The sequence below is a fragment of the Pantherophis guttatus genome, chromosome 2, assembly GCF_059756535.1.
Source record: "Pantherophis guttatus breed Tessera chromosome 2, ASM5975653v1, whole genome shotgun sequence".
Classification (NCBI taxonomy): Eukaryota; Metazoa; Chordata; class Lepidosauria; order Squamata; family Colubridae; genus Pantherophis; species Pantherophis guttatus.
Genome location: NC_142064.1, coordinates 248802765 through 248821483, shown reverse-complemented (window position 1 = coordinate 248821483; position 18719 = coordinate 248802765). Strand labels below are relative to the sequence as shown.

General features: G+C 43.0%; 1 protein-coding gene across 2 annotated transcripts in view; it reads left to right on the top strand.

Annotated features, from left to right (window-relative positions):
- Positions 1–13818, top strand: part of QARS1 (glutaminyl-tRNA synthetase 1) — a 34415-nt gene extending 20597 nt beyond the window's left edge. For both annotated transcript variants that reach the window (XM_034431706.2, XM_034431707.3), the window contains exons 16-24: positions 84–221; positions 330–417; positions 2402–2548; positions 2694–2798; positions 6397–6489; positions 10054–10181; positions 11255–11321; positions 12279–12404; positions 13573–13818. In XM_034431706.2, the coding sequence (XP_034287597.2) occupies positions 84–221; positions 330–417; positions 2402–2548; positions 2694–2798; positions 6397–6489; positions 10054–10181; positions 11255–11321; positions 12279–12404; positions 13573–13623 (943 nt within the window). In that variant the 3' untranslated portion in view covers positions 13624–13818. The remainder of the gene's footprint in view (positions 1–83; positions 222–329; positions 418–2401; positions 2549–2693; positions 2799–6396; positions 6490–10053; positions 10182–11254; positions 11322–12278; positions 12405–13572) is intronic.
- Positions 13819–18719: the final 4901 nt, after the last annotated feature.

The following is an 18719-nucleotide window of genomic DNA, read 5'->3' as shown; positions in this document are numbered from 1 at the left end:
ATTGCTCACGTTAGCCTGAAAATGGAATCAATTCTACTTCTTGAATGTGACCTCATATACGTCATTTTCCTCTCTCCTGTTAGACGGTCTTCCTATTTCTGGCTCTGCAATGCCTTGGATGTGTACTGCCCAGTGCAGTGGGAATACGGACGACTCAATCTCGTTTACACGGTGGTCTCGAAACGTAAAATCATCCGCCTGGTTGAGGCGGGGGCTGTCAGGTGAGAGGGCAGGTTTGATCATGTGCGCGTGGTGGTGTGGTGTGGGCAGAGTTCAGCAGAATTAAGAAGGTTCAATCATTACATTCGTTGCTGATGTTGACATTGCAGGGACTGGGATGACCCAAGACTTTTTACTTTGACTGCTCTTCGCCGCCGAGGCTTTCCACCGGAGGCAATCAACAACTTCTGTGCAAAGGTAAAGATCCTATGTTCAGCCAGTGGTCTGTCAGATGTCTTATCTATGGGCTGGGATATTAACACAGAGAGAGACCCTGATCTCAATCCTTACAGTTCAGTTGTACATTTGCTTCATGAACTTAATTCGTTTGCCTCATGATTTAATGGGCATCAGTTCAACCTGGATTATCTCTCACTAACTGCCTGAGTTCTTGAAGGCCCACAACTATGTCATCAGTTGATAGTATTTAGCATATTTGTCTTTTGTAGGCCCCTTCTTTAATTGCCTTCTAGGGACCCAGTTGTACTGGGATACAGTGTGAACAATAGGATGCATTGAAAATATTCCTCCTTTTAAATGTCACAAAAGTGGCATTGGAATGGGGGAGGGGGGCAGGGAGGGCATTCTGTAGTCTGATTGCTAGATTCTTCTGCAAGCAACTGGTCTGAATTGAAGAGAAAATTCTTCTGACAATAGAACTGTGTGCCTTTTCTGGGTGTTCTCCTTGGAGAAGAAAAGAGGGAAGCGATGTTCATGCTCACTGTAAACTATGATTTCACATCCCCACCTTCAACAAATTCTTTCTATAGACAGCCTTTTCCAACTAGTGCAGGGCTGTCAAACTTGCGGCCTGCGGGCCAGATGCGCCACAAGCTGGCCACACCCACACCCAGTTTAGTGAAGAGGGAAAAAGTCCCGATACATCATGTGATGCCGCCGTGCTCGCCAGCCATGGCCAGCATAGAGAATGATACTAGGTTAGGAACAATTGCCCAAAGGAGTGTGATTTTAGAGAAAGGGAGGGAAAGAGAGAGAGAAGAGAGAGAGAGGGGGAGAGAGAGAGAGAGAGAGAACCTGCTTTAGAAGTTGGAACTGATTAATAGAATTACTAAGCAACCACAAGGGGCACTTTTTCTTGATTTTTTCTCTGTCCCACTTCAGTCAGCCTCAGTCATAAAATTTTGACTCTCCAGACACTGAATCACATACTCGGGAACTTACTTCCAGCAGACAGATATGATATGGACAGATTAGTTGCTTTATTGCGGAGAAAATAGAAGCCATATCTACTTACACATTCTCTCACCTGAAGAACTTGGAAATCAGGCTGTTTCAAGATATGTCTGCTTCCGTGACTAAATCCTAGGCCGTTTTCTCTCACCGTTTTAAAACACTGGAAATCTGGCCGTGCTGTTTCCAGCTTGAAATCGGGGAACGTCTGCTTTGGATTTATAAAAACAGTTCTGTCTGGCCTGAGAAACACTGGCTGTCTCCTCATCGGTGTCAATCCTTATATCCTCTTCCCAATTGTCCTGAAACAAGGGCAAGGGTGATACTCCACAGCAACACCATGTGTTGTGGCCCGCCAGCGGCCTGCGCGGATTGTGGCTGATCCCGACGACAAGGAGGCTGGTGTGTGGTGTCACGCCAGCAGCCGGCGCAGCCGGCGCTCGCATCGGACAGCGAGGAGGCTGAAGAAGATGTGGTGCCAGAGGCAGAGACTCAGCTTGGGCCTTCAGAATCTCCAGAGGCTCCTTCAAGTGGAGAGAGCGAAGTGGAGGAGCCTCTCCTCAAGGCTCGAGCACGCAGGGCTGCCAAAAGGCAGGAGTGGCTACTCAGGAGGAGGCGGTCTCCTCGAGAGTAAGGCTTGAGGATAATTGGCCACTCCCTTAGCCTATTTAAGTCACACGCCGTTAGTAAGTTTCTTGCTAGAAACAACTCGTATTTATTATCAAGAGTGTTTTGGTTTATCATATCTTGTTTTCTGGACTGGTTGTCAACCTTTGCCGGTCTTGTTTATTCTTGGTACTTAATAAGTTTGATAAGGACCATTGGTATGTGTCAATATCCTTGGAAATCCGGAGCTGGGGCAGAACACCATGACAAGAACATGTTGCAAATGTTGCTCCTGAAAACCTCCTCTAAGCTGCTTGTTGGTATATTTCCTGAACCTAACACAAAGCTCCTGAAGCTTCTTTGGCTGACTCCGTATTCCCAACAGGTGGGTGTAACGGTTGCCCAGTGCACCACGGAGCCTCATATGCTGGAAGCTTGTGTACGGGAAGTACTGAACGAACAGGCGCCTCGTGTCATGGCTGTCCTGGAACCACTACGGGTGACCATCACTAATTTTCCAGCACCACACAAAGTAAGCCAAAGTGATCCAATGGGGTGGGATTGGGGGGGGGGACAAAAGAAAAGATGGGCCATCTATCCTGCTCACCTCTTGGGGGGAGTCTGGGGTTTTCCTCATGGCTATGAAACCCACCCCAGTGCCTCTGTCTTCCTTCTAGACCTTAATCATCCTTGTGCCCAATTTCCCCGCTGACGAGACCAAAGGCTTCCATGAAGTCCCATTCCAGCCAACCCTCTATATTGAGCAAAGTGACTTCCGAGAGGTGAGCCCAATAGAAAGACACTGCAAGTTATGGAAGAAGAGGATGTTTGAGTTGAACGTAGAATTGGGAACGGGGAGCTACTGCAAAATGGAAGGCATGTTCACCAGCTCAGCATCTATTACTTGGCTAGAAGTTGGATTTGATCAATGGCTTACTTTAATCCTGCCTAATTCCGTATCTTATCCACTCTTACTTTAGGAATGACTCTTGACATGCCACCTGAAAGCCAAAAAAAAAAAGCAATGTGCCATATTTTAAGTAGAATAGAATAGAATAGAATTCTTTATTGGCCAAGTGTGATTGGACACACAAGGAATTTGTCTTTGGTGCATATGCTCTCAGTGTACATAAAAAGAAAAGATATATTCGTCAAGAACGGGCCTGGTGGCTCAGCAGACTGATAGCATTGTGATTAACACCAGCTGTCTGCAATTACTGTAAGTTCGAATCTCACCAGGCTCAAGGTTGACTCAGCCTTCCATCCTTTCTAAGGTAGGTAAATTGAGGACCCGGTTTGTGGGGGCAATAAGCTGACTTTGTATAAAATAAACAAAAGTATGAAGGCTATTGCTTAACGCATTGTAAGCCACCCTGAGTCTCCGGAGAAGGGCGGCATATAAATCAAATTAAAAAAAAAAAGAATCATAAGGTACACACTTAATGATAGTCATAGGGTACAAATAAGCAATCAAATCATTCTAGGAAACAATATAAAGCGTAAGGATACAAGCAACAAAGTTACAGTCATGTAGTCGTAAGTGGGAGGAGATGGATGATAGGAACGATGAGAAGATTAATAGTAATGCAGACTTAGTGAATAGTTTGACAAGTGTTGAGGGAATTATTTATTTAGCAGAGTGATGGCGTTTGGGAAAAAAACTGTTCTTGTGTCTAGTTGTCTTGGTGTGCAGTGCTTTATAGTTTGGTTTTGAATGTAGGAGTTGAAATAATTTGAGGAATCATAATTCACAGTTTATCCATAGCTTCTGAAGCCCTCTTTGTGCAAGCATCTTGGAGGTCCTAAGGATTCAAAGGAGAGAGGACTCCGCTTAAATGCCTCATCTGTGTGCTTTCATTTTACAAGCCTTGCTCTGTTTAAGCAACAGAGTCTCAAAGGAATTTCAAATGGCATTCAGCTGAATATAGGTTCTTCTTCCCACATAATCACAGACACAGTTTTATATGAGAAACATGAGTAGAATTTCATTCTGATCTCGAAGACCGAAATGGTGTGTCAGGAGGGGGATGCTTGGAGAATGCAGGGGACAGTACTAGCACGCATAGTCCCTTCTGAATTCTGAAGAACGTCTAAAAAGCCATTTATCTGCTGTTTGCAATCCCCTTTGTTGTTTCTTGCTTGATATTGTATGTACTTTGCGCAGTACCTGGATAAGAGCCATGCCCGTACTGCGGATTAATTCAATTCTCCTTGATGAAATGTTGGCTCTTATGATTTGCAGTGTACTTTGTTCTGGCCCTGGCGGTTCCCATTTTCAGATATTTGAAAGAGACTCGTGATTGTATTTATGATGCCAGAACAGCAAGATTATATTTGAATGACAGAATCGTAGAGTTGGAAGAGGCCTTGTTGGGTTGCTTCCTGCTTGATGCAAGATTTCAGATCTAGAGCATCATCCACAGATGGTTCTCCTGCCTGGTTTAAGCCTCCGGGGAAATCTATTCTATTGTTTAACTGCTCTGACTCAATTTATTCTCACTTTTATTTATTTGCCTTTTAGTGAGAAGTATGCACATAATCACAACAAAAAAGTCTGCTGAATATGACCCAAATGTACTGTAGCTCCTTTGGGTTTTCTTCTCTCAAAGTCATACTAGAACAGGTGTGTCGTACTCAAGGCCTGCGGGCCTGATCCGGCCCACGGGTGCTTAGATCTGGCCCGCAGGCCGCCCTGTAAACAGCAAAGGAGCAGCCCACGGTGCCTCTGACAGCAAAAATGGAGCTTGGGAGAGCCCCGAGCTCTGTTTTCGCTGGCAGAGGGCTGCAGGAGGCCATCCCAGCCGAAAACTGAGATTGGGAGCCTGTTTTCACTGGCAGAGTGCTCGGGCCTCCACAGGCGCCCCCTGACACAAGTACGTCAAGCTGGCCATGCATACCCTGGCCTTGCCCACCCCCAGGTCAAACACATCCCTGATGCGGCCCTCAGTGAAATCGAGATTGACACCCTTGTGCTAGACTGTTAATGAACTGCAGAATAAATTGGGGTCTTACATATTCTTATTTTAAAAGTGGCTTGGCACCCTCTTTATGGATGTGACTTTAGTATAAGTACATATTTAAAAAGAGGCTTTCCCCATTTCTCGTGCCATTCTCTTTTAGGCTTCTTTCTCTGGAAATTTTTTCCCATTCTTTCTAACTTCCATTCAAAAAGGAAAAAAAAACACAATATAAATGTATCTGTCTACCTTTGAAACTGAAGACAACTGCATGCTGTATTAGCTGGAGTACAGACTTGTATTAAGTTCTTAATCACTGCTGAGGGAACATCCAGCTATTCTGCCATCACATTAACCGTATTCACTTCCGCCAGATGCTATCATAAATTATAACTTTTCTGGGTTTCCAAGATGGGGCAAATCCTGAGCTGAGACAATATTTGCCTTTTCAAAGCATTGGAAGTTCTGGTGGTTGAATAGGTTAAACCATCAGCTCTCCTCTGGGTAATTGAAGTGAACTGGGAGGCTTATCAGGTTCGCCTGATTCGCCAGTTGCAGCCCTTTCTGGACCGGGACGCCTTGCGCACGGTCACTCACACCCTTGTCACCTCCCGGCTGGACTATTGTAATGCTCTCTACATGGGGCTCCCCTTGAAGAGCACTCAGAGGTTCCAACTGGTCCAGAATGCGGCCGCGCGGGTGGTTATGGGCGCAACTCGTTGTGCCCACGTGACACCCCTACTGCGCGAGCTGCACTAGCTCCCAGTGGTCTTCCGGGTGCGATTCAAGGTGTTGGTAACCACCTTTAAAGCACTCCATGGCATAGGACCCGGGTACCTTCGACACCGACTTCTGCCACCAATAGCCTCCCACCGGCCAGTTCGCTCCCACAGAGAGGGTCTCCTCAGGGTGCCATCGACCAAGTTATGTTGGCTGGTGACACCCAGGGGGAGGGCCTTCTCTGTGGGAGCCCCAGCCCTGTGGAATGAACTGCCCCCGGAAATACGTAAGATCTCCGACCTCCGGGTATTTCACTGTGCACTGAAGACCCTGTTGTTCCGCCAGGCCGGGTTATCAACATAATAATTTTAAATTGGGGTATTTTAAATTTCTGGGGTTTTAAATTGAGCCGAATTTATTTAATAATTTTAATTTTTTAATTGATGTTTGTCTTGTGTTTTTAAATAGGCTGTACACTGCCCTGAGTCCTTCGGGAGAAGGGCGGTATAGAAATAAAATTATACTATATATACTATACCATACCATACCATACCATACCATACCATACCAACCATACCATACCATACCATACCATACCATACCATACCATACCATACCATACCATACCATACCATACTACACTACTTGTGGCCCACAGATCTTCATTTGATCCCTGCTAATGTTAATATTTCCTCTCTGATAGGTTCCAGATAAAGGCTACAAGCGGTTAGCACTGGGTCAGCCAGTGGGTTTGAGGCACACTGGCTATGTCATTGCTGTTCAGAATATCATTAAGGTGAGTAGAGGTCACAGCATCTTCTAAGACCATTAGTTCCATTTGTAGACTAAGATGGAATGGCCAGTTTTTCCTGACCTGAAGGCCATTAATATGGATCAGAGGGTGCATATCCATGTGAATTGCATAAACTAAGCCTGGGTGCCTAATATGTGGGTTTCTGGCAGGGTGGATTTGATTTAAATCGAGTTGATTTAAATCACAATTTAAATCATGATTTAAATCACTAGTAAAAAGGCTTGATTTAAATCAACTCAATTTAAATCATAATTTTTAAAGAGCAACTGTCATCTCTGCTACTCCTTTGACCCATTGTTGACTCATCAATAGTCCCAGTGTTGCAGAATATACAGCCTCATGCTACATAACTAAGCTCCATTTCATGCTGAATAAACTAAATTATTTATGTATCTTAAATAGAAAACTATCTTACGATAGATTTTTACCCCAAAAGTTTTTTATTAAAATAAATTCGATAAAAATCAAAAAAATCCGATTTAAATCAAAAAAATCTGATTCTTTTGATTTTTTTAAAAAAATCATTGATTTTTATCCACCCTGGTTTCTGGATGCTTAGATGCTTTTTACAGGTAATTCTTTACTTATGACCGATCCTTTAATGACTGTTCAAAGTTGTGATGGGTTGACCTCCTTCCCCAAAGGTACTTACGACCCTTTTCCCATCCCCACCCTCATGGTCACATGACTATATCTCAGCTGCTGAATAACCTGCATTTACAGTCATTCACAACATCCTGTCACATGATCACAATTTACAATGTTTTTGCTGAAAACCAGCATTTACTTCGTTTTTGGCAAAAACACCTCATAACAGAGGTGGGTTTCAGCAGATTCTGACCAGTTCTGGAGAACCGGTAGCGGAAATTATGAGTAGTTCGGAGAACCGGTAATAAAAATTCTGACTAGCCCTGCCCCCATCTATTCTCTGCCTCCCAAGTCCCAGCTGATCGGGAGAAAATGGGGATTCTGCAGTAAACTTCCCCTGGATTGGGGAGGGAATGGAGATTTTACAATATCCTTCCGCTGGAGTGGGGTTGGAATGGAGATTTTGCAGTATCCTTCCCCTGGAGTGGGGTAGGAATGGAGACTTTACAGTATCCTTGCCATGCCACACCCACCAAGCCACGCCCACAGAACCGTTAGTAAAAAAATTTGAAACCCACCACTGCCTCATAATGAATAATAAATTCACTTAAAGATTTTGGCATTCACTTAATGACCACAGGTTAACTTAACAGCCGTGGTGATATGTGTAATGACTGCCACAAAAAAGGTTTATCAAATCGGGTTGGTCACATTATGATTATGATTTATGACTGTCATCAGTTATGACCATAATGGGCAAGGCTCCATTAAAGATTACCTGTATTGTTTGGAAAATTTAGGTGCAAACTGCTTAGAATAATTATAGAGTTGGGCAGTTTAAATCTGTGAAATAAATGAATTTGTGTGCACATTGGCACATTATTATGTTATAATGTATTATTACACATTATAATGTTAATAATAGAGTCAGTGACAATTCCTGTTGTTTTACTAAACAGAGAGTATTCATTCGCAGGGCTTGAGGGGCTATTGAATAATGACAACTCTAGATGTTTACAGTTCTGGATAACTCCCCACTTGCGTTCTGTTCCATGTTCCTTCCTTCAGCTGAATATTTTATCCCTGAGTTTAAGATGGAAAAAAAGAAAATGGATGTTGCCACTGCTTTCTCAAATACATAAAAAGATCTTACATAATACATTATTTCTAGGAAAATAATAGGGCTTTCTCGATGGTAACTGCAGTCCGATAAATGAAATACTGTTGAGGCCGAGTTTATAATTTCTTTAGAACAGTGTTTCTCAACCTTGGAAGCTTGAAGATGGGTGGACTTCAACTCCCAGAATCCCCCAGCCAGCACTGCTGGCTGGGGGATTCTGGAAGTTGAAGTCCACCCATCTTCAAGCTACCAAGGCTGAGAAACACTGCTTTAGAACATCCTTTCTTTACTCAGATATTCCTGATGCGATGATTGGGATTTTAGTGGTCCTAAAATCTATTTCATTTGTTCTGCGTCAGAAAGGATGCTTCAAGTCAAACAATAATATTTATGTCTGTCAGGTCATCTCACAAGTAATTTTGGGGTTATCCTGAAATTAGCCACCAGAGTTCTTTTTCTGCGATTCCAAAGAACAAAATGTTGCCTTGGGGAGAAATGTGGAATGAGGGAAAAATAAAGATAGTCCTCAAGTTACAACCACAATTGGGACTGGAATTTCCATGATAAGGCAATGCGGTCGTTAAGTCAAGATGGACCCGATTTTATGACAATTTTTACGGTGGTCCTTAAGCAAATCGCCACGGCATTAAGTGAATCATGCAATTATTAAGAAAATCTAGTTCCCCAATAGGTGATTTTTGCCCGAAATTATGGTAGCAAAAAAAGGTTGTAAATGGTGATCGCGTGATGTCAGGAACCTGCATCCGATTGTAAATGTGAGCTGGTTGTCAAATCCCCAAATTACAATTGTGTGACTACCGGCAGTGGTAGGATTCTACTGATTCAGACCAGTTCGGGTGAACCATTAGCTCTGACTTTCAGCCGTGAGTGAACTGGTTCTCTCTTTGAAATGGGCCTGCCCGCCTGCCCCTGCGTTATACTCACCTATATTTCTGCTTCTGAAGCCCAGCTGATCGGGGCGGCAGAGTGGATTGCTGCTCCTCAGCTGTTTTCCTTGCTCTCAGCAATGCGGAAGTTCAATTTTTTGCAAATTGTGCACATGCGTGTAGCGCGCGTCTGGCGCACGCACTCAGTGAACCGGTTGTTAAACCGGTAGGATCCCACCACTGACTACGGGGGTGGTGTGACAGTCGTAAAGGTGAGTTCAGGCCTTAGGTCACTTTTTCCCAGTTGTAGTACCTTTGAAGAATTGTTAAAATTAACAAGAGCCTTGGCAGTACAGTGGTCTAAAGCACCCTGTTATTAAGACCAGCTGCCTGCAATTACTGCAGGTTCGAATCTCGCCAGGCTCAAGGTTGACTCAGCCTTCCATCCTTTCTAAGGTAGGTAAATTGAGGACCCAGTTGTGGGGGCAATAAGCTGACTTTGTATAAAATATACAAAAAGGATGAAGGCTATTGCTTAGCGCATTGTAAGCTGCCCTGAGTCTCCGGAGAAGGGTGGCATATAAATCAAATTAAAAAAAATAATGAATGGGTAAGTTGAGGTCTACCAGTAAGGAGAATGCCGAACGATAGATATATGGCTGTATAAAGTCAAGAAATGTAACTTCTAAATCAGAGTAAAAACAGGCAGAGCTGAATGTAGCAAAGGCATAGGGCAGAAGTAGGGAACGATTACCCTTGTTTATTATGATTATGACTTGTGGACTTCAACTCCCAGAATTCCTGAGCCAGCATGGCTGACTTAGGAATTCTGGGAGTTGAAGTCCAAAAGTCATAAAAAGGCCATTGTTTCCCCCCAGCATAGGGAAAGAAGAGAGATTGTGAAGCCTGAGATGGAAACAAGAATATCACAACTTTCATGTTTATGCCCAGGATACCAATGGACAGGTCAAAGAGCTAGAAGTGACTTGCACGAAGTCAGAGGCAGCAGAGAAGCCCAAGGCCTTTATCCACTGGGTGTCAGATCCTCTTGTGTGTGAGGTGCGCCAGTATGAACAGCTGTGAGTATTACAGTAGAGGATTGTTAAATTGTTCTTATTGTATGGGGGAGGGGAGACGTCATATTAAACTCAGCCTCTTCCTTATGCTGTGGAAATTCTATCTGAATTTTGCCCTTGAAGAGTCTTAATGACACAGGAATTAATTTTTCTGTCTCAATTCTGGTCTTTCTCTTTCCCAAATTAATTACATATATTCCCCGGTTGTTCTCCAGAAATTTAGGATTGTCACATTCAAGAGGTAGTCACTTAGAAGTCTCTTAGCTTCTTCTTTTTTTATTATTATTATTTTTATTTATTTGTATATTGTCTTTATTATTTTCACAAATAAGGTGGCGAACATATCCAACACACATTCCTCCTCCTATTTTCCCCACAACAACAACCCTGTGAGGTGGGTTGGACCAGGGGTGAAATGTAGAATTTGTTACTACTGGTTCTGTGGGTATGGCTTGGTGTGTGTGTGTGGGGGGGGGGGTGTTAATGTGACTGGGTGGGCGTGGCCAACTTTTTTTTTTTTTTAACTTTTCAAAGCATTTTTTCTAATGCTTTGAAAAGCCTCTGCCGATCAGGCAACTCAGCTGGGATCGTCAGAGACTTTTCAAAGCATTTTTTTTACCACCTCTTCGGCCAAGAGGTTGCATAAAAAAGACACTGACGATCCCAGCTGAGCCGCGCGAACATCAGAGGCTTTTTTTTTACTTTTAAAAGCATTTTTTCGTCGGAAGAGGTTGTAGAAAAAATGCTTTTAAAAGCATTTTATGCTTTTTGATGATCGTGCGGCTCAGCTGGACATGGGGGGGAGGGGCCTGCAGGGATTTTTGCTACTGGTTCTCCGAACCACCCGCCATCATTGCTACCGGATCAGGTGATCCAGTCAGAACCGGGAGCATTTCACCCCTTAGTTGGACTGAGAAAGAGTGACTAGCCCAAAGTCACCCAGCTGGATTTCATGGCTAAAAGTGGACTTGAACTCACAGTCTCTTAGTTTCTAGCCTGGTACTTTCACTACTAAACCAAACTGGCTCTCTTTTCCTATCTCCATTGTAATAGTGATCTAACTTTTTGACTTACAGGTTCCTGCATAAGAATCCTGAAGACTCCACAGAAGTGCCAGGAGGGTTCCTGAGTGACATCAATCCTGTGAGTTCTGATTGAACAAGAACAATTGTTAACACACAGGACTGGAGTGGGCAGACTTAAGATAAAGCTAGACTGCTGTTCCTCAGTGTGAGGAAGATAGTAAGCTGCAATTGAGGAAGTATGGTTTTTGTCATTCAAAAGTAAAACATTGCAACAATTAAAAAAACAAGGGATTCTATGTTTGTAATAAACAAGTTTCAAGTGTAAAAGTAGAGACAAAAAGTTGATTACAAAAAAATAATACTCAAGAACCCAGATTGTGGGGGCAATAAGCTGACTTTGTATAAATATACAAAAGTATGAAGGCTATTGCTTAACGCATTGTAAGCCGCCCTGAGTCTTCGGAGAAGGGCGGCATATAAATTAAAGCAAAAAAAAAGAAAATTCCAAAGAATGCAGGCTCCAATCAGGAGAGAAGAAAAATTCAATTTTGAATCTTACTGAGTGCCAGCAACCATTCTAGGAATATACTGTAGAGTTTGGAAATATTTATGAAGTGTGCTAATCAAAATGAGTCTGCTTACTCCTACACCCGTCCTAATTTAAAGTGTATTTCTTGAGAAGTCAGACACACCAATACTAGTGAAGACATATCAGAATATTGATATGAAGCAGGGGTGAAATCCAGCAGGTTCTGGAGAACTGGTAGTGAAAATTTTGAGCAGTTCGGAGAACCGGCAAATACCACCTCTGGCTGGCCCCAGAGTGGGGTGGGAATGGAGATTTTGCAGTATCCTTCTCCTGTCATGCCCACCAAGCCACACCATGCCCACCAAGCCACACCCACAGAACCAGTAGTAAAAAAATTTGGATTTCACCACTGGTATGAAGAATTAAGATTTTAGAGAAGTTGCAAATTTTATCCTGTTGGGATGAAGAACATTAAGCAAATCTGCCAGGGAAGAAAAAGAAATTATTTTAACTTCAGCTTTGTCTTCCTTTTTCCTTCCACTCCAGGACTCCCTTCATGTGATTGAAGAGGCTCTGGTGGATCGATCTGTACATGGAGCCAAGCCGTTCACCAAATTCCAATTTGAGCGGCTGGGGTACTTTTCACTAGATCCTGACAGCACAAATGCAAAGGTAGGTTTCACAAAGTTGCAAGAGCTGGAGGAGACTTTTCTTATAAAGCAGAGATTGGCAACTTTCGTCTGTGTAGAAGCCAGAAACTAGAACTAGAATTAGAACTAGAATTCTTTATTGGCCAAGTGTAATTAGACACACAAGGAATTTGTTTCCGATGCATAAGCTCTCAATGTACATACAACAATAGTGATAAGCAACAAAATTAGTCATAAGAAGATAAGGAAATAGGTAATAGAGAAGATGAGAATAATGATGGTAATATTGCCTTTTTAGATAGTTTGACAGTGTTGTGGGAATTAGTTGTTTAGCAGAGTGATGGCATGGGGGGGGAACTGTCCTTGTGTCTAGTTTTTCTGACGTGCAGTGCTCTATAGCCTTGTTTTGAGGGTAGGAGTTGAAACAGTTTATGTCCAAGATGTGTGGGATTTGTAGATATTTTCACAGCCCTTTTTATGGCTTGTGCAGAATACAGGCCCTCAACGGAAGGCAGATTGGTAGCAATTGTTTTTTCTGCAGTTCTAATTATCTGTTGAAGTCTCTGTTTGTCTTGATTGGTTGCAGTGCAAAACCAGACAGTTATAGAGGTGCAGATGACAGATTCAATAATGTAGAACTGAATTAGCAGCTCTTTGGGCAGCCTGAGCTTTCTGAGTTGGCGCAGGAAGAACATTCTTTGTTGTGCTTTTTGGATGACATATTTGATGTTAGGTGTCCATTTTAAGTCTTGAGATGTAATAGAATCTAGAAACTTGAAGGTCTCTACAGTTGCTATTGTGTTGTCTAGTATTGTGAGTGGTGGTAGTGTAGGAGAGCTTCTCCTAAAATCTACTATCATTTCTACAGTTTTAAACCATGCTCCCACTGCCATTTTTACCTGGGCCTAATGGCTCGCTCCCACCAATACCAGGCAGGGCACTTGTTCCACCCACGCTGAGGCAGCCAGTGTAGCCACCTCTCCCTCATTCTTGTGGGTCAGATGATTACAGTACATTTCTTTTTGGGACCATGGGCCAGTTTGATATGGGTTATAGGCCACTTTTGGCCCACGGGCTGTAGGTTGCTGACCCCCGTTTATGAAGTTTTAGGAACAGGAAGGAAGGGTCATTCTCTAAAATGGACATGAAGATGGAGGAGAGGATACTGATGGCCTTTGTTTCTTCTACAGCTGGTGTTCAATCGGACAGTGACCTTGAAGGAGGATCCAGGGAAAGCATGATGGTGTTTCCCTAGCAATTTCTCAACATAGATAAAATTGCTCGGATGTTATTTCTCCTTCTTTCTCTGGAGGGAGAGGGTGGAATACAGCCCAAACACAGTTTTCTACTATAATGCTACTGTTGCCTTAATGCACATCCTGAATACACAATCGATTGCACCAATAATCATCATAATAAAAATGAGCTTGGAGAAATTCTGTGTTAACAATGACGGGATGGGAGATTGTGGGTGCAATGGGATAGCAGTCAAGATTGTTCAGACATCCTTTGATGTTCGCCTTTGCCTGGTTAACTTCCACATGACAGAAATCAAAAAAGAGTATTTACACTATACAGGTGTCTGGCAAAAAAGAAGTTTGTTCTTACCTTCAGGTAAGAAAGAAACCACCCACCTCTTGCAAAGCTGCCAGCCAGTTTTAACAGCCCATTTGATTAATCCCATTCTCACATTTTCTATAATCTATTTTACATGCTTTTTATTAAAAATAGTTTTCATATAGTATAGGGATGCCAAATACAAGGCTGGTGGGCTGGGTTGGATATGGCCTATGGGGCCATCCTGGAAAATGTAAGGGGCTGGCCCATGTCTCTTTGGCCTGGTCTACCCACATTGCTTTGGCCCGGTCTACCCAATGCGAAGAGGAAACATGCCAGCAGTTTGGGAAGTGGTGTCAAGCTTGGCCACACCCACCCAGTTGGCCACGCCTCGCCCCAAGTCAACCACAGCCCTGATGCGGCCATCAATGAAATTGAGTTTGACGCCCCTGATATAGTATAATGTGATATATTATCCTCTTTCTTTCAATATTCTGTCTTCTCTCTCTGCCCACTTTCTCACCATACAGGATCAGCTACTTCAAGAAGAAACCATTCATTTCTTTCTTCAATGTCTTAAAGTTTGTAATGTTGAATAGAATAGAATAGAATAGAATAGAACAGAACAGAACAGAACAGAACAGAACAGAACAGAACAGAACAGAACAGAACAGAACAGAACAGAACAGAACAGAATAGCAGAGTTGGAAGGGATCTTGGAGGTCTTCTAATCCAACCCCCTGCTCAGGTAGGAAACCCTGTACCATGTCAGACAAATGGTTATCCAATCTCTTCTTGAAAACTTCCAGTGTTGGAGCATTTACAATTTCTGGAGGCAAGTTGTTCCTCTGATTAATTGTTCTGTCAGGAAATTTCTCCTTAGTTCTAGGTTGCTTCTCTCCTTTTCTTCCTCCTAGGGAAGCTAGATTCACTTAACCGGGTTACCAATTTATCAACTGATTCACTTAACAACTGAGGCAAGGTCATAAAATAGGGCAAATTTAACTCAGTTAACAACAGAAATTTTGAGCTTAATTGTAGTCATAAGGACTACCTGTATCTGTTCTTCTAAATCAATTGACAGCTCTTGTGCGACCACGATGTTATACCAAAAAAAAAAAAAAAAGCCCTTGATACAATGAAAGGATTCCAATAGTCTGTAGTTCATGCTTAGGATTGTTGCGGCGTCCCCACAGTCACATGATCAAACTGGGTGCTTGGCAACCGACATATTTACGATGGTTGCAGTGTCCTGGATTGTCATTTGGAACCTTCCTTGGGAGCTTCTGAGAAGCAGAGTCAATGGGTGGGGAGGGGAGTCAGATTCATTTAACAACTACATTCAGTTAATAACTAGTGATTTGCTTAACAACGGTGGGAAAAGGTTAAAATGGGGCATGGCTCATTTAACAACTGTCTTGCTTAGCAAAAAAAAAAAAATTGGGCTCAATTGTGGTCATAATTCAACGTCTACCTGCTTCCTGATAATACCTATCCCTGAACTAATGGATAACCTTCCCAATAGCCCCATGGCCTCAAATAGATGTTAAAGAGGAGCGTCAACAGAGGTCTTCAAACTTGGCAGCTTTGAGACTTGTGGACTTCAACTCCCAGAATTCTCCAGCCAGCATAGCATAGCATAGCTGGCTGGAGAATTCTGGAAGTTGAAGTCCACAAGTCTTAAAGCTGCCAAGTTTGAAGACCTCTGGACTATCAGAACCCAGAGGTTCTGAGTTGGACTTCTCTCCTATCAACATTGATCTGAACCATCTGCCCAGAAAGGAAGAGAACTATCACAACAGTGTGCTTGCCCACCCCACTTCTGTACCCTACAGCCATTTCAAAAGGATACCCCAATCAGTGATGAATCCATCAAAGCATCTGGGAGGACCAGAGCAACTGCACCACTCCCTTTCTCCTGGCTCTTAACAAAAGATCATTGACAATGCTATCAGTCTGAAATCAGTAACAGAGTTGGAAGGGACCTTGGAGATCATCTAGTCCAACCCCCTGTTCATGCAGGAGACCTGTACTAAGGGATTCGAACCGCCGATCTTTCTGATCTACAAGCTCAGCGTCTTAGCCACTAATCCACCTAGTCAATAAAATACATTGTTTAAAAAACACACACACACAACCAACAAACCTGGTCTAGTGTAAAAATAGTGGGGGGGGAGGGGAATTCTCATCCATTGTAGCTACTACCAAGAGAGACAAAAAGACTACTGCTGTGTATGTACATCTTATAAACAAAGCCACGATCCCCCAAGGGGCCGAGCAGATCAGGAAACCTGCCCAAGCTAATGAAACGAGGACGGTGGGTAGTTAAGGGAGGTGGAGGTGTAAGTAAGGTCGTGCGGACAAAACAAAAGCACCTCCAACCAGCGCGCAATGCACAAGCAACGATAGTAGGCCTATATCCTACTCGCATTATGAACAAGCATAACCCATGTCCGGTTGCCCCAAATTTCGCTCTCCTTTCCTCTTTCCTTTTGTGTAGTCAAGCAGGCGCGATCAGGTGCGCGGCTCCCCCCCTGGGAGGAACACCGAGTGACCTTTTTCCTCCGACAGAGAAGGGGGTGGAAGTCAGCGACAACACCCGGCGGCTCATCTGCACGTCTTTCCAGGCTGGATTGCCGCTTGGATCGTCTTTCCGCCGCTAACCTTTTACCCTTTCGCGAAGCGGCGGGGCCCAGAGTTGGACTTGCTCTTGGCTCGTTTGCGCTCCTCTCTCCCCCGCCTTCCTTCTCTACTCCCAGGAATGCTCCAGCCCGGGTCACTGCACCTTTAACGCCTTGCACATTTTCTGCTGTGTACAAACACCAAAGTCTAGACGGAAAGTTAGTAACTCTGGGCCCTATTTAAGGTGGACTGGACAGGGTTGTTAGCCAGCAGGGTGAAAGTACCGGACCGAAGGGTACTGGCTAAAGTAGACTCAGGATCTCTGGCAAAATCTCACTCCGGCTCCCGTGGTGCTGTAGTCAGAGGACTGAAGCAGAGTCTTTGGGTGGTGCGACCTGTGAAGCATCACCTGTTAAGGATGGCATGGGCCACCTTAAGGAGCAGTTGTTGGTGCTGTGAAGTGGGAGGTTGTTAGCGAGCACATGGGGATTTTAAAGCAGCCTGGTGTTGCCTTTCGCTAGGCTGGTCTCTTGGGGACAAGAGACGTGGGACCCTTTCCTTGAAGGGGTTTTCCTCACTAGCATTCCTCACTCTGGTTGTATACAATGAACATCTCCTGCCAAAGGGCAAATGTGTAGCTGGCATACCTCCGCTTTTGTCCTGAAGAAATCTGGTGGGTCAGGATAGTGAAACATCTAAGAATTCCTGCCAGAGATATCAGCCTGCGCCAGCATCACCTCCCACAGTATTTGAACGTGTGCTGTACAGCAGGTACCCATTCTTTTTAAAAAACCGTTTTGTCTTTAAGAGTAGAATCTGCAGTATGCGGATAACTTTATTGTGTCTTCTCCTAACAGCACTGAGACGATATTCATAGCGAAGTCAAGGGAAAGAGCTGAATGCAGAATGCAGCATGCATGAAAAGTAATTTTGAGTATTTGCCGTCCATCCAAAATACCTTATTATCCATCTCCCTTTAATGTTCTGCCCGATAGGCTAATAAATTAATCCCAAGAAAAAAAGGGGGGAGTTTGCATTCTCTGGCTAAACAATTTTTGTTTTTAAATGGAAAGGCCACCCTTTAGTCAGGCTTATTAATTTCTCAGTGCTGGTATTAGATTTCTTTTCTGTGGTCAATCACTGGATTTTGCTCCGGGAAGACACTTCCGGAAAGACAGCTGTGGTGCAATTATGTATCTGAACTGCAGCTTTGGGGATATGAAATATATGCACCTCTTAATAAGGTTGTGTTCCTGCATTTGACAGCTTGAGTCTTTTGGAGATTACTAATGATTTGATTTTCTGCAGAATAGTCTCTAAGCCTTGATAAATTTGGGCCTGTCTGTTTCCAAAAGTTGGTTCTTTAAAGCTCTTTACAAAGCCCCCATTGCTGCCCAAATTTATCAGATTAAAAAAAAATGTTACAATTTAGTAACACAAATGGCTCAATTAGGCTGACATGGGAGATACCCTGAGGTAAGTTTGCTGAGGGGAAGTTTTTCTTTGCAAGAAAAAAGGGAGAGGAAATGCTTAGAAATTCTATGCTAATTTCTCCTTTGTAGAATTTGAATTTATGTAGAATTTATTTTGCTACCTTGCAAAATTCTCCATTCCCCTGTATTAAGGCTGTTAGAAATGGTACTATGCTAAGACTATAATCCTACCTATCCCCTTTCCAGATGTTTTGTAAATAGTATTTTGTATTTAACATGAGCTGTATTTTACATCTGGATGTTTTTTTTTTATTTGCATGCATTTCAAATGAGCAAGCAGGCTTCCTGTAATTGCTAATAATATTGGAAAAAGTGAGGAACATTTTAAATTGTATGTAAACAAAGATGAACCCACACTTTTTTAACCTATTAATTGGTATATTTTGTTGAGTCTGAGGACAGGTTTTTACTTAGGAGAAATGTAATATTATAAAGATTCCCAGAAAAGACTGTAAAATAAAGTTTTCCTTTTTTGGTACAAGTATCCTTTCATTTCTGAGTCAGTTGCAATGTGGCCTAGTGAGATAGCTAGTCCTTCTAAGATGCTTCTATATGTTGCTCCAATTAGTAACTAATGGACTGTTTCTCAAACATGAAAACTATATTTCTAAATCTTTTGACAAGGCTGTTTCTTTTTTGCCTACCAGAAAGTTTTTGCTCCCTCT